At 32.2% G+C, this 15,555-nt stretch overlaps 1 protein-coding gene across 7 annotated transcripts in view; it reads left to right on the top strand.

Annotated features, from left to right (window-relative positions):
* LOC128155814 (innexin unc-9-like) overlaps positions 1–15,555 on the top strand; it is a 56,882-nt gene that overhangs the window by 19,966 nt on the left and 21,361 nt on the right. Inside the window, exons 1-2 of one of the 7 annotated variants that reach the window (XM_052817685.1) lie at positions 14,739–14,855; positions 15,324–15,357. The exons of 3 other annotated variants lie outside the window; for them this stretch is intronic. In XM_052817685.1, coding sequence (XP_052673645.1) covers positions 15,356–15,357 — 2 coding nt within the window. In that variant the 5' untranslated portion in view covers positions 14,739–14,855; positions 15,324–15,355. Of the gene's footprint in view, positions 1–4,131; positions 4,164–10,903; positions 11,840–13,622; positions 14,856–15,323; positions 15,358–15,555 lie in introns of those variants that run through there. 3 more of the 7 variants (XM_052817682.1, XM_052817683.1, XM_052817678.1) reach the window with 3 other exon arrangements.

Raw genomic sequence — 15,555 nt, 5'->3', positions numbered from 1 at the left:
AAGTCAGTTTTATTCAGTCTTCGGTTATCACTTAGATTTATCGAATAACCTAATTTCATTTGCCTAATCCAATTCATACCATTAGGATAATTCTGTATATAATGAATTCGAAATAATTTCTCTTGACTTGTCAGTAAATCGAAGTCCTGCTAAATTTACAGGAGCTAGACGGGGCGTTTATCTGGCTCTGTGTTTGTATCTTATTGTGAAGCTTTATCGGATTTTTGTTTCTTTTTCATGGTCGTCATATCTGACGTATGTTTTGTGTTCAATCCTAGATTGGACTATTTTGGGATCCTCTGCTGCCTATTTCTGTCACATAATTTAATCGATGTTCCGGACGATTGTTTCATAGATTTAAATGACGTCATATGGAAATCATATGGAATTTTTTGAGTTTCATTGAAAATTCATTTATCCAACCGTTTGTGTTTTTTAACACAACAAACGCAATATGTCCAACATATGAAGTCGATAAAAATGTTAAAATTTGTCCATGCGATAAAAGCTCTGTCTATGTCTGTCTATAATTGTAAGAATGTTTTTTGTAAAGCTAGGGCTACAATTTTTGTTTAAGGAGACTGGATGGTCAATAAATTAGCTCTCTACAATAGATTTTTTTAACAACGAATAATCAGACAACTTATCGCATGTGCAAATTTTTACATTTAAGTTATATTTTCATTTATGGATCCCTTAGCCATATAATTTTATTAAGTAAAGAAAAATTCCAAATATTTTTGGTTTAAAATTTGAGTATTTTCTTTTATTTTTATACAGGGTTTTTCTTCTTTTTACCAAAGAGATTGATGTGGTTTTAAAATTTTCGGTCACCTAGCCCTGTCCATTAGTTTAAAATCTTCATACCATTGTGAAATGATTAAAGAAAGATAACTCGCACAACTCCTTCTGTTTTCACCGCATTCGAGTAAACATAGAGTTGACCTAAAGAAAATTTTTTAAATTAAGAAAAGTTTATTCATAAAGAAATACTCTCATAAAAATGTTATCTTACCTTTCGGAATGAACCAACGAAAGATCGGGCCATCATAATTGTCTGTATAATCTTCAGAAAAAAAAGAAAATTTAATTTACCGTACATGTATTATGAACAAGAGAGGATAACTCCGACGACATCTTTCATTAACATAACCTGGCACGTAGCATTTCCCGAGTCTTCAAAATCTCTCTTCGGTGGGGGGGGGGGGGGGGTAGGAACTTGTGTATTTAAATCTGTTTTGATATTTCCGTCAAATTTGACATGTTCCCAAATAAGTATGGACCATATATTTAGGAAAAAGTTTGGTTGAGAGGAAACCCCCTCCCTGTGATGCTACATGTGCGTGCATGATAACTTTCTTTGACACAAAACGCTGTATGTCAATATATGTATAAACAAATTGATTAAATATCAACTTGTCTACAATAGATGCAGGATTACACAATTTCGTCCTTTATTTCTCATTTTTTTGTAAAGTTTTTCAGTCTTGTAAGTCTACGTATCTTTCATCTTAACAGTTTATATACGTTTGAAAAACTTCATAAACTATCCTAATCTTATTTAAAGCGTTTTAAAAAAGATCAATATGAATGATACAAGATCTTTTGTTTCTTATTTTGACCAGGTGTAAGTTAACTTGTGTGCTCTTCTATATGTTAATAAGAGCTTCATAAATGTTCTTTACATTTTGTAATGCAAACCGATTCATCTCCCATGATGCTACGTGGTTTTCAAAATATATCAATCGTGATACATGTATGCAGTCAAATAAAGAATTCAATAGTTATGAAAAACAACGTTTTACTATTCCCTCAAAGTTAAAGAAAATATTTCTAATTTTACAATTCTAAGTATATGTAATGGTTGAACTGATGTAGTGGCTTAATAAAATAGATTTGAGGGTTTGCAATTATGAGTTTAATAGCAGAACATTAATTACAGTGTAGGAAGATTTGAAATATACGGCATACGTCATTTGACTCATTTCCATCCCTTAACGTCGACAAAGAAAGACTGGTTCGATTCAAATTGGTCTTTTGTGGAAACGCTACCTAGCTATCTCCCTGTATGCATAGAAAGCAAATTACTTTTGACAGGCATTTGATTGGACGCCAGAAGCCTAAATATCCCAAAGATGGATTGAAAATTGAAAATCACTTTGCAAATAATACTTCTATTTACGATTAATAAGACGTGATATTCAACCATTAATTAAAAGTTGTTAGTGATGTAGAAAAACTACATTAAGATGAATTAAAAACCCCATCCGAAACTTGTTTTAAGTTTTCATGGACGTCCGCGCTGAATTGTTATCACCTTTTCAATGTCTGACGTCAAATGTTTTGTCTGTTACGGATGGAAACTACAGAAGATGTATAATTAAAGGCGCAACGTCACGGGTAATGGGTAATGTTTCTTCTTTTTCTTTTTGTTTGTATGTTTTTTGGATGTTTTTTTTTTTGGGGGGGGGGGGGGTTGGCTCCGTGAAGAAAGATTATTTGGCAATTGCCGTGTTTGTACATGTTTAGGAGAGGAACACGTAAGTTCTATAGAACGCAGTTCACTATTCAATTGCGAACTGCGAACTGCGTTCTAAAAACCGATTGCCAGTTGTAAGAACTTGTTTTCAATCCTCTTGTGTAATTACACACTAAAATATTTTTAAATACATGTATTTCGAATCTTGCATGTTAATGGGTGCGTTTAGAGTACTACTGTACAAGTGGTATCGATAGAGAGTTCCCCATAAACACTTAAACACTTATCTTATACTACTGAACTCTAAACAGTTGTATATTATCTGCAGTTTTACCAATTTCAAACTAATGGTTATGAAAAAAACTTTTAGAGACAATTAAAAAGATTCTACAATTACAAAAAACCCAACATTAGCATTAGTTCTGTTTATGCAATGTTTTTCTGTCCTTGCATCAATGATTATTCAATTTCATTTAAAAGTAAACGTGGAGAAAAATATTGAAAGTTTTGCATGTAAGATCAAGGGTGAAACTGTTGCAACTGTAAGCACGTATTTCCGTTTGAATGACGTCATAGAAAGTGGATTGCTTGCAGAACATTTTTTCATTGGCAAAAACGTTGGTCAAAAACTACATGTATGTCAAAGAAAAAAGAGTGGTACCTATAAATGTAAAAACTATAAAAGAATAAAATTATACCATTTATTACTATCACTAATTATATATAATTAGGAATATATAGCTATGAAGTAAAAGCTTTGAACGTAAGTTTGTTAAATTGTATTTTTTTTTTTTGTAAATACATTCTTGATGAATAAAAATATTAAAAAATTTTAAATCAGAACTTGTCCAGAAATTATTTCAAGAACAATAACTCTATCGGGCATAATAATCTAAACGTATTGATTGCTAATTAATGATTGTTGTAATGGAATCGCCCTTCTCAATAGAAATATATTTACAATCACCCTTATTTAAATAGTGTAAAGGGGAGATTGTGTGTGTCTTCCCTATTCTGTGTAAATACTTTTTTTATGGTAGAAAGGAGCTTCGTGTGTACATCAATGATTAGATCTATAAAAACGAAGCGATAAAAATCCAATATATTTCTCGGTGATGACATCTGTTGGCGCCATAATTATTATCTTTTGCTCGGCCAGCGCATCGTAAAATATAAAAAAAAGATCTTCATCAAATAGTATGCTGACTGTATTTCTCTTACAGGACGCAAAATTAATAACAGTAATAAATCACAAAAATCATATCGCGTTTGGAATCTGAAGGACTTTTTTCATAAGCAACCCTGAGAATTAAGACCTAACGATTTTATCCTCAATTTTTTTTGCTACAAATTACAGAGGAGATCGAAGTTTCCCTGAAACCATTCCGGGTGCGTGCGTTATAAACGCACTTAATTGGAAATCTGGGTATAGAGTTGAAGAGCTGATAAAAAAAAAACCAAAATCGATGTTAATGTGTATCTACTTCATGAACAGAATATGTTGACAGTATTGATTGGATTGCCGTGCCTGTACCCAGGAACTGAAAAAATAACATTAGTAACGTTTCACTGTTTTATTACTTTTTCATGCCCTAGAACTTGGGAGAATGTTATCGATTGAAATCAAATCACAATTAACGATGACGTGAAAAAAAGATAATCCCGCCATGCATATTTTGTCCAGGTAAGATACGTATTGGCATTTTCCATCCTTAACTTCACTTGACGACCAACCTCTCTTCCTTCAAAATCCCAACAACATATAAAATTAGAAATGGATTTTTATTAGATTGTTTGTTTGAACCTTACTTTCTGCTGATTTTTACATATGTAACGCCTCTATGGAAAACAGCATAGGGACAAGGTGATAACCAATGCTCTTGTGGGTCTATGTTATATGGTTCATTGTCATCCTTTGACCCTGTCTTACTAATGCCTCGCATGAAACCGTCGTGAGTCTCATTACCAATATCAGCAGTCAGTCCATCCATTATCTCCCCTGTTTTCATCCTAACAACTCGCGGCAATGCATGCGACTTCTCCAGTTACCTGTAATTAGAGTAGATAATTGAGAGTACCATAACCATAATAATCATAAACATTCTATTATAAAGACGAAATGTGAGAACAAAAGTGAGTTTTGGACAATAGGGGTTTCTTTTTCCGTTTTCTAATGAAACGAATGTGGAAAAAGAGCAGCGGATGATCGTATAACTAATTATGAGAAATATCGGGGCATAAAATGAAGGGCGCAATGTCGTCAACCTCTGTAGGGTGGTGTGTTGAGAGCATGAGAATGGAGCGAAACGTATTCTTGTTTGTCAAGAAACAAATATCTTTCCTTGCTTTAAGATACATAATAAGAGTGTAAAAAAAAATAAATCAACATTTGTTTTTTTTACATATTTTCCAATAAAATATTCAAACTTTAAAAAAGATAATAACATAACTAAGGTTTTGCTGCTGTGAAAGGGGATGCTACATGTATTTAAAGTGAAATGATACACCAAAGTCTTATTCAATTTAAGGAATATTCTTTTAGTATAATAAGGTGGTCAAATAGGGTCGGGGTGTTCAAATCTAATAACGATAAAGAACACGCCCGACCGTATTTGATCACCTCATAATATAAAAAAAAATGACTCATTATTTAATTTTATATGATTTTCAGCATATGTACGATTAAATATAAGAATAGTTATTAATGAAATATATTAAAATATACATGACAAAATCTATTCGTAGTGTTGTCTTTGACTAATACAATGGAAAATGTAAATATAGATTGTCAAAATATTTCTTCTGAAATATAATTTCATTGTTTAAAAACAGATATATGCTCTGGAAGTTAATACTTGGTGAAAAGAAGTATGCAATAATTATTGAAATGAAATGGATATATATTTTTACAATTTCATAGCAACACTAAATTGCCTAATTCTAATATGGTTTGTAAACAGATTTACATGTAACTTATTTAAAAATTTAGCTCTTGCAATTGGTGACAACTGAAGCAATTTTGTTACTTTTCGATAGTTTAACGCTTTTGATAGGAATCAATTATGATTCAATCGGAATCGGTTCAATCTTTTGAATTAAGTATTTTTCTTAAATTTTGCCATTTCTTTTCGATATTTTAATGCTTTTGATCGTAATCAATTCTGATTCAAATGGGATCGGCACAATTTTTTGAATTAAGATTTTTTCTTATTTAGCCATTTCTTCTCGATGTCTTTTTACGATATGGGTGTTATATACTTCTTTTCTCCAAGTAAAATGTTTTCAATCGTTTAAAACAGTCAACAAAATATTTTTCCTATTTTATTTTACTTCTTGTAAAATGGAAGGGGAGTACGGCGTGTAAAATGCCTTTATTAGGACAAATAAAATATTGAAAATAAAGTATAAAACAAATCTGATAATTCTTTCTTTTAAATCGTTCAAAGCAATGTATATTTAACATAACATCGACTTGTAACAATAACCCTTAAATTAGGTTCAAAACTTGGAATATGTTGATTTAAACTGGTGCATGCGTATCAAAACCTCCTGAGAGGAACATTTTTAGAACAAAAACTTAAAGAGATGATCCACTACACAATGAAAATATTTTGCTTCCCAACAATTGAACGTTTTAGGAAAATAATCTAAGTCTGTAAATTCGTGGCAAAAATCGCACAACATTGAAATAATGCACTTGGTTGTGACTGAAATAGCTCAGTAGTTAGAGCACCAGACCCTAGGCAACCTTACGAAACCATATAGGCTTTTTATAGGTTTAGAGGGTTCAATACCAATAAAATTTGAAGCAATTTTTTAAAGAATTTTGTTTAGAATATTCAAAACTGAATATATTTAGAAATTGTGCCTTTGCAAACTCGCATTATAACATCATGATTTGAATGGAAAAAATTAAACTTGAAAGCGCAATTGTATTCTTCCGGTTTTAAAAGTTATTCCTGTTTTTTCTTCACATGTTCAAATAAATATTTTTATATACAGCAAATTCTAAATTTTAAATTTTTATATTTTATTTTGTAATCAAACGAAGTTTTCCATTATCTATGGAAATATACAAAATAAAATATAAAATAAATAAGAACTCATGTTTGTCTTTAAACAATGAAATCTTAATCAAAACAAGTGCCTTAACGATACATTAGATAAAGTTTTGGTGTATCAATCCACCTAAGTTCATTAAGAATTTATTCAGAGCCCAGTAAAATCAATAAAAATTGTGGATTTATTACATATTGTAATTGTGTAGTTATGTATCAACTCTCAAATCCAGCGATCGCAGGTCCCTTTCCCAAATATAAATGAATGAATTACATTGAATTCAGTCTTTTTATTTTTAACTTTTAAAACTAAGGTTTTTTGCTGACGGTGCTTTTTAATCCGATCGTTTAGACTCAACTACTAAACAGGTACCATATCAAAATTGTTCTTTGCAAAAAGGATACTAAAGGGGGCTGGATGGTCGTGACCATTTTTTAAAACCATATCAGCCTCCTAAGAAGAAGAGTTTTGTATACAGAGATAGGAAAATATTCAAATTAGAAATATAAAATATTGGGATTTTTTTCTTTACAAAATAATAATCAATGGCTAAAGAAATCATGTCTAAAAATTTTAAAGTAGATCTGATGGTTAAATTGTTGATCCCCCAGCTTCGTTAATCAGGTTTTCTCAGGAGAAAATATTTCATACATGTGAATATGAAGTGATCCTTTATTTGGAATGCATGTGCTTTTAGATAAATGGATATGCCTTTGCTATAATATTAAAATTAACCTCTGACATGTTTTTCTCACATCTTTTATGTAGGGCTCACAAACATCTATCTATAGCCATTTTATCAATATATTTGAATAGACCACCTATTGATAACTATCCTGTTATAAAAGATATCAAAAGGAACAACAGGCTAGATTCTTTTTTTATATCTGCTGGGAAATTAATGAAATAAAAAAAAATAGATTCCTATGCGATTTATTTCACTGAGTACCAGTAGATGTATAGACTATTTTGCAAACGAGATAAATCTATTACACTCTCACATTGAGGCATTAGTATAATGAAGAATCTTTTTGGACGAGAGGCCTATTTTATGGCCTTCATTCCATAAAGTGGGCAGAATAATTACTATCTTATAAATCCCTAATGTTAAATCTATAACCTGGTCCAAATTCCTGTATAGTAATGGGCAGTTCATAATCTTTTCAGGAAGCAAAATGGTCTCTATATTCGTTGCAATTGCTGTTGGTCTTTAAAAGTTATATGCACAAATAGAAATAAATCAGACAATATTGCATCATTCTTTTACATGTACGTATTATTTCATCCTTAGCATATTCTTAGCCTCTGAACCCTAAGAAGAAATTTGCATTAAAAATCATATTTATAAAACAAAAAATCTTTTGTATTGAAAACTAAAATAGCATACAATGGTGCTGTCTTTAAGTTAGATTATAATTTATTTTTCAGAACAAAAAGTGAATTTAGAATAAGCTTATGTTAAATGTCATTCAACCCCTTTTAATTTGGGAAATAAAGAACAAATTTGACAGTTGTTTGATAAAAATAATTTGTTAAAACTTGAGGTCAACTTTATCAAATAACTGAATATTAGAAATTATTTTTAGCATTCTTATCTAGAGCATTTTTCTCTAGAAAGGAATACTAAAAAGGATGTAAAATTCAATGAAACCTCGGCAAGTCAATTGAAAGCCGCGTTACTTTAATTGTGTAATATTTCATTTTTGAATTGTGTGTGCTGTAACGCATCTAAAATCTAAATGAGCTACAAACACCGTGTATTTAATATTTTTGCAGTGATAATTTGCACTATTTTGCGAATATTCTAATGTCGCAAATTTGAAACACGTAGAAATTATGTCATTTATTATTTTCTCTACAAAACAAGCTTTCAAAATTGCAAAATTATAAATCATAAAATAAGTATTTTTTACAGATTGACTTCATTTTCGCAAATTTATACCACGTAGAAAAGTATATATATATATACAGTGTTCAGGGTCAGCACACATGGACATTGACCTTATAAACATGAAAGTTCACAAAAAATGGTTTGCAGTCGTTTCCTTGTCATGAAAGTGTTAGACATAAGATGTGAAAGTCACGTGTTATTAACTATAAGATCACGTGTTGCGGTAGGTACTGGCACGATAGACCCTTCATTCTCTATGGGTCCTCGGGTGTCAGACATAGACATATACTATAGGTTTAACATTGTTGCAACTGCCTGCTGACACCTTTTTAAGGAAAATGTTCTCGAATATAATTAAGATATAACTCATGTAACGGCTGATCAACGTAGAGAAATTTGAAACATAAATTGATACATTTTTTAAAAACTTATTACATATTGAATTAAGATGTACTTAACTTTTCCAAAATATAAACTATAACAGGTGTAAACACGGCCAATGAAAGCGGAGAGACCCTAGATTGACTTTAATGTTCAAAAGTACGGTTACATCATTTTCCTGTTAAGTGTTGGTTTTCAAATTAACTTCATGACTTGGTCTATGTTGAGATAACAGGTACTTGAGTGCTGGCATAGGAAGATGATACCATTGTTCGCTTTTAATATTTAATACACTTGACTGCAAATTAAGATATACCACGAAAACTAGAAACCAATTTTCATATAGAAGTGAAAATGAGAGGACTGTACATTTTACAAAGCACTGAATAATTCAGCTTCAGGGGACCCTTACAGGCAACTAAGGACAGCATGTGGTCTTCATTCCTTTCCTAGTATTAGATTTAGACCAGCATGGAATGAAATGTAATGATTGGATTGTATAATTTTTATTTTAACAGCATGATATATTATATACTTTGTTATGTTGCAACTGTGATTTTTCATGGAATCCAGTACAAATATTTATGGACTTTTTTCATATATTGACATTAAAGTCAATGAAAATTAGCTTAAAAATTTACCACGTGACTACCAATTCCTATGCAAACAATATTTATTTATCATTTTTCGAATAAAATCTTTATTGAAAGTACACTAATATACTTTCTAAGCGCAATCAAAGTAAACAATAAACTGATGATGGTATTATGAAATCAATGCTGTCTGAGCACTTATTCGTCAGATGGTTAGATAAAAGAGTATAGCGGGTTTTGTGATTTTCTCCTCTACATTTTATTGTTAATATTTATATCTTTTTTGAAAAAAATCAGGTACATGAAAGTATCTATTTTTTTTGGAGGGGGGTGTTCTCTGTCAATTTTTTTTTGGTTGATAAGTCAATTGATTTGTGAAAAAGAGAGATTTCATTTTTTCATACATGTAATTTATAAAACTTAGATAATAGATGAGAATTTACTCATATTATTTGTAGCAGCCACATGTATTTAATTAATTTCTTTAATAAGATTATGATTGTTTCTGACAGCATTTTGCTATACACAAAGTAACCCAAACGATATAACCTTCGTACAACTAGAGCTTATGTAAGGTTTGTTGAATGAATGAATGAATTATTTACCTTTTGTGTACGTTCAATTTACAATTAACAAGAAAATAATCGTTGAATTTAATTTATTTGCATTCATACCGACATACTTAAATGTCCTTGTAACGAGTATTATCCCCAACAACTGCTTTTTGACTATTTTTCATACATGTACATTGGATCCGCTCGTGTTCTTTTACTGACCGTGGTCCAAGTCATTGAAGTTTTCTCATTACCATGATTTTTTATTTTTCACAGACAACCAATAAGAAAGTGAATCATTATTATTTTTACTAGTTATGAAGTAGAATTGATCCCGTTGTGTATAGATGCATGCACAAGCATAAACGCAATGAGTAAGATTTCCTTCGAGAAAGTTTGAAGGAACCAATCAGAATAAAGCATGAATTATTCATAGGAAAGAGAAAAAATAGCAGCGAGTTGGCCCACGGTTAGTTAACGTATGGGAGACTTGCCGTGTGTTTCCGAAGATGTGCAGGTATCGGCAAAAATTGTTGTCATACGTCGCAGTGCGACAGCCGCTTAAGTTGTCAATAAATTTTATTGTGTATCATACACATGTGGCAGAAAAACACCTTAAAATGTTTTGAACTGATGTAAATAAAACCTGTGCTATCTAGAAAGTAATTTCACCACCAAACACGTTACTGGTCTAAACGTTGCAGCTGTAATATATATCCTGCCGATTATAATTAAATTCACACCAGTCAACATACAGAAACACGAACGCGTGTTCCCAAAACGTCAATTCATCAAACGTGTCTATAAATTATGGGAATAGTATGACGTGAAATATTTTGAGTTTTCTTTCTCATGAAATTGATAAATGATTTAGGGTTCCTTCTTTTATGATACATTGAGCTACAAAGTAGAGTAGTCATTTTGTTTTACTTTTCGTTTATTTTAGTATTTCATTCATTAATTTTTATAGCGTCCAGATTTATACACCTTAATTTAAATTCAACAAAGAGACATTTTCTGAACTGAAGCATAACATAGTTTCAACATTATGACATCATTATAATTGTAACAACTATATATAGTTCGTTGGCACCTCAACAGGCTTTCTCACATGGAATACCCAATCCCCTGCGGCATTAAAATAAAAGAATTACAAACTACATCACAATTCAGCATGTTGTTAATGATGAGATTTGTACTATTAGATACTGTTAATTCTTCTCACCCCGAGAGCCGAGTTGGCCCCTTGGGCCTCACTAGTTATCTTAATTACATCAAGTCGATGAAGTATGTGTCGTTTTTCCAGGAGCCCCATCCTCGATAATCTATGTTCTAATGGTATCGATCTTCTCAGAATTTACTTTAGTTATGATCAGCCAATTAAAAAGTAATCTCGTCAATAACCGAAAGAAAAATGAAGTTGTCACTCTATAAAACTTTCACAAGGCTGCAGATAGTTTGATGTAACTCTGGTACAGAAATATACATTCTGGTCATCCTCGGGAACCGCCAATTATTGATCTTCCAATATAAGATTTATACTGTGTATTTTATTCGGTGTATGAGATTCCCCTTGAAAATTGGGTAGACAGGAAAGTCTAGGAAATCGCTGTGTTATCCATCAAGATCAATACATATATGTATGCAAGTGTGGGCTACCTGGACGAGCACTTTTTAACGATATATATATATATCATGGAAGGCTTTGTCACATCACTGATAATGCGTTTAATGCCAAACTATGTGAAAAATAACATCATGAATATATTGAGTGGCAACGGACTCGATCAGCTTTAGTCGCCGCGTTGATGGCATGCCGTTGTACAACATTCTACGTCAGGTTGTAAGTCTGGAGTTTAACACGAATTCCCTCTATGTATTGGTAAGTCTGAATGCTCAAAAATTGGGGAAACCATATAGCGCACCTGTGCATTGATTTCCCAGCAATTTGTAACGTCTATTTTTGATGTTTTTGAAATCTGGGGGTCCGTAGTGATTTCTTGGGAGTGTTAGAGTTGGCAATAGTTCAGAGTGTGTCTCAGAGTCAAAATTAGTCAGACAACCTCCTATTGAACCCCATAAACAGATTCGGGTAATGAGGATTCTAGAAAATGGCAGTCGTGGGTGAAAATGACAATAGAACTTATTGAGGGATATTATCTTAGAATACTTATAATGCCATATATATTTAACATGATGATATGGATTTTTTTTTACAACGGGCATGTCGAGCATAAACTCAATTTTGTTTTATACCTAAATTTGATTCTAAATTATTTTATTCTTAAGTTATCACACATGTGCTAAAAACTACAGTAAGTTGATAAGGTTGCAAAATTCCTCAAGCGTGTCTGATGCCACTAGGAATGGTTTAGTGCCAACACCACAGTACCAAAGTCGGAGGAATCGCATTGATCTTAGATTAACTTCATACCCTTAATTCTAATCCGAAATCGTTAAATTCAGTAAAAGAGAACCAGAACCCACATATTTGGTTGCAAGTTTTTAGATTGGTCAACACCCAGCCTCAAATAGAGAGAACTGGTGTATTGATTTAAACCACGTCTGATGAGAAAATTAACAAAAATAATCAATTAGTCTTATAATTCGTAGCAATAGAACGGAAAACTAATCTTGTTCTTTTCTTTTCATCTAAAATACTAAGTCTAAAACCACAGAAAATAATGTATGGGTCAACTGTTACATTTTACAATTCACATTTCATATTTGACTTGAAGCTTCTGAAATCTACATTTTCTTCATACTGAAAAATTATTAGTTTTGTAAAAAGTCAAGAAAGTCAACTAGAAATGTTTAAATTAAAAAAAAATCTAGATTTTATTAAGAGATATATAAGTTCAAAGCAATGGTCAACTAACAAGTTTTCTGGAGAAGTTTTTGTTCACTCCACTCCACTAAATTAGAGAACAAAAACAGTAAAGCCTTAATCAAAGATGAGTAGTAAAAATATGTTTTTTGGGAAATATTGTGTAAAATTTGCATGTTAAAGTCAGTTCTCGAATCATATTTATGAAAGAACAATCATGAATGAAACTTTACATGCAAAGAAACCATGTGTTTCGCTTATTAAATCGCGTAAAATACCAAATAACAGTGCGTGATGGGGCAAAAACGTCTAGACCAAAACACAATGTTAAATTAAGACAGAGTACTACGCTACAGAATATGAATTATAAGAGCGAGGGTTCTATCAATATGAATTATATACAAGGATAATGTGTATGCCATTTACAATACAAAGAAAGAAGATTGATGATAATGATAACGATGACGGTGCATTTCATGAGAATGATGCAGAGGCAGGGTTAGACTATTTGGTATTTTCAACAGAATTTCAAAAATATTTTACTCTATAGCGCAACCGACTTGGATTTTTTTTTAAAATTTAGAATATCACAAGTTAAACTACAGGCAAATCTCTGTTTTTGAGCGTCCTAGAATTTTTTTAAATAAAAATGTCCACGGGTTATTTAGTGTTTGCTTTGACATTAATTCAATAGGCTAGTTCAATAGTAGAAATCGGGGGAAAAAAGCTGACTTCACTCTAAATCTATCAATATTTTGCCTTGGTGCCCAATTATCGAATTTTGCCCGAGTCTTTTGTGGCAGAGCTATTCCGATGATGCTGGGGTATAGGTTTTTACCTATCATTAACAAAGCGCGTATTTTATCCAGCGGACCTTTAATGAGGCTTGTGTATACCTAGACTCATCAAGGGTGTTTATTCTTATTCAGTCGACGTGTACAAATCAACAATGGTTATCATTAACATGGACAAACAGACAAAATTTGTCGATATTTTCTTTCTTTCGTTAGCGTTTATATAAGTAAATATCTAATAACATTAACTTGCCATGGAGTACGAATTTTTATCATCTGCCAAATGAAAATGCCTCAGTGCTCAACGAACTCACAAGGGTTTCAATAATTTCATTTACTTGTTCCAAAGAGGTTTTCGTGCCACAGTTTTTGAAGATAAATTTGTGTTTTATGAAACGTTTCACCAGTCTGGATGTTGTTAGCGGAAGACCTTTGTCCAGGAAATGACACGTGCTGAAGAGAGGATATAAAGACTTTCGGATCCTTTCGCTGTTTGCCCTCCTTAGGGGTGTCTGTTTGTGGCCTATTATGCATATATCGGCTATGCACAATTTATGAAAATGTATAAATTAAGTTAGGCAGTAAAAGAAACATCATTTGTGACTTTGATGTCCGGCTAATATTGAGTTTGCGTGTGAGAGTTCCCATTTGGTCACCTTTGGATAGTGTTACCGAGAGTTTGGATATGTAATTGAAAACATTCATCAAATAAGGAATTCAGAGGAGTTCTGTTATAAATATTTAACCACTTTATACCGTCCTCAAGAAAGTTGTTTGTCTTTGTTTGGTGTATTGACTACGCTCTATTCATTGCGATCTACATTTTATATGGGACTATACTCACCGATCGTTCCAATGGAATCGTCTCTTAAAAAGTCGATGAATCCTGTTTTGTCATGCAAAAATACAACCTCGACATGATCGACTCTTGAAAGAAGTGAACCTGATATTATTGACATTTATAGAAAATTGATGGAATGACAGTTATAGCATTCATTCGGTGGTTTTATGGGTGGCAAATCAAAATCAGGAGGATCGAAGGGTTCCAAGGCGTCCAAAGGAAGTAAAGGAAGTAAAAGTGGAGCAAAGACCCGCAAACATCACCATCACCACCACAACCACCACCTTAATCATCATGGCGGGCACCACAAAGATCAAAATGCGCATGCGCCACAAGAGGGATCTCAAAATGCGCCTGGTAGTAGCAATGACGATGAAGAGAATACTGAAGGATTCGAATTATTAACTTCTCTGGGAGAATATGTTCTCCCGGAAGGGTAAGAGCTTTAAATGCTGTGTGTTTTGGTTTGATTTGAGTTCGGTTTTCTAGTTGGATAAACAAGAAAGCACGGATAGTGTGATGTAAACTCCACTGTAATTTGGGTTACTCGGATTTCCTTTGTTTTCTGTGTTGAAAAACATAAAATTAATTATTCTCTTTGAGAGTTTACTGTTTCCTTTTATGTTTGACGACTTTCTCGACTGATATGGGGAGATCAGCGTCGTTAATATTTACTATCAGCGATTTTATTGATGGTTGGGTGCAAGATAAAAAAGGAACGGGACCTCATTAATCTCTGGTTGTTTCAGATAACTGAGCTGAAGTTGAAAAAAAAATGAACTATTACTTTTTTACTTCATTTATTTTATTTTCCATTTATTTTGTTTGAAATTCAGAAAACTGTGTCCCTATATTCGTCATACATATTTTCACCATTCCGTATAACTGTTGCCTTTTGTTGTAGTATAAATCACTGAATTTTCTCCCCTTCCAATTATGTAAGTGAATTTTATATCACATAGATGTTCTTCTCACATATTCATTTTCTCTGGCCTGCTTGATTGTTTGTGGATCTGAGGCTACACTTAGTTGAAGTAAATTGAGAATATACGGCTCAAGAAAAAATAATAACCTAATGTACTCACGATACCATTACTGACCTAGCAGACCAATATCTTATCATTTGCCATAGTCCT

Source organism: Crassostrea angulata, chromosome 7, assembly GCF_025612915.1.
Source record: "Crassostrea angulata isolate pt1a10 chromosome 7, ASM2561291v2, whole genome shotgun sequence".
Taxonomy (NCBI): Eukaryota; Metazoa; Mollusca; class Bivalvia; order Ostreida; family Ostreidae; genus Magallana; species Magallana angulata.
Note: the sequence above shows the minus strand (reverse complement) of the source record. Positions and strands in the feature narration are given on the sequence as shown.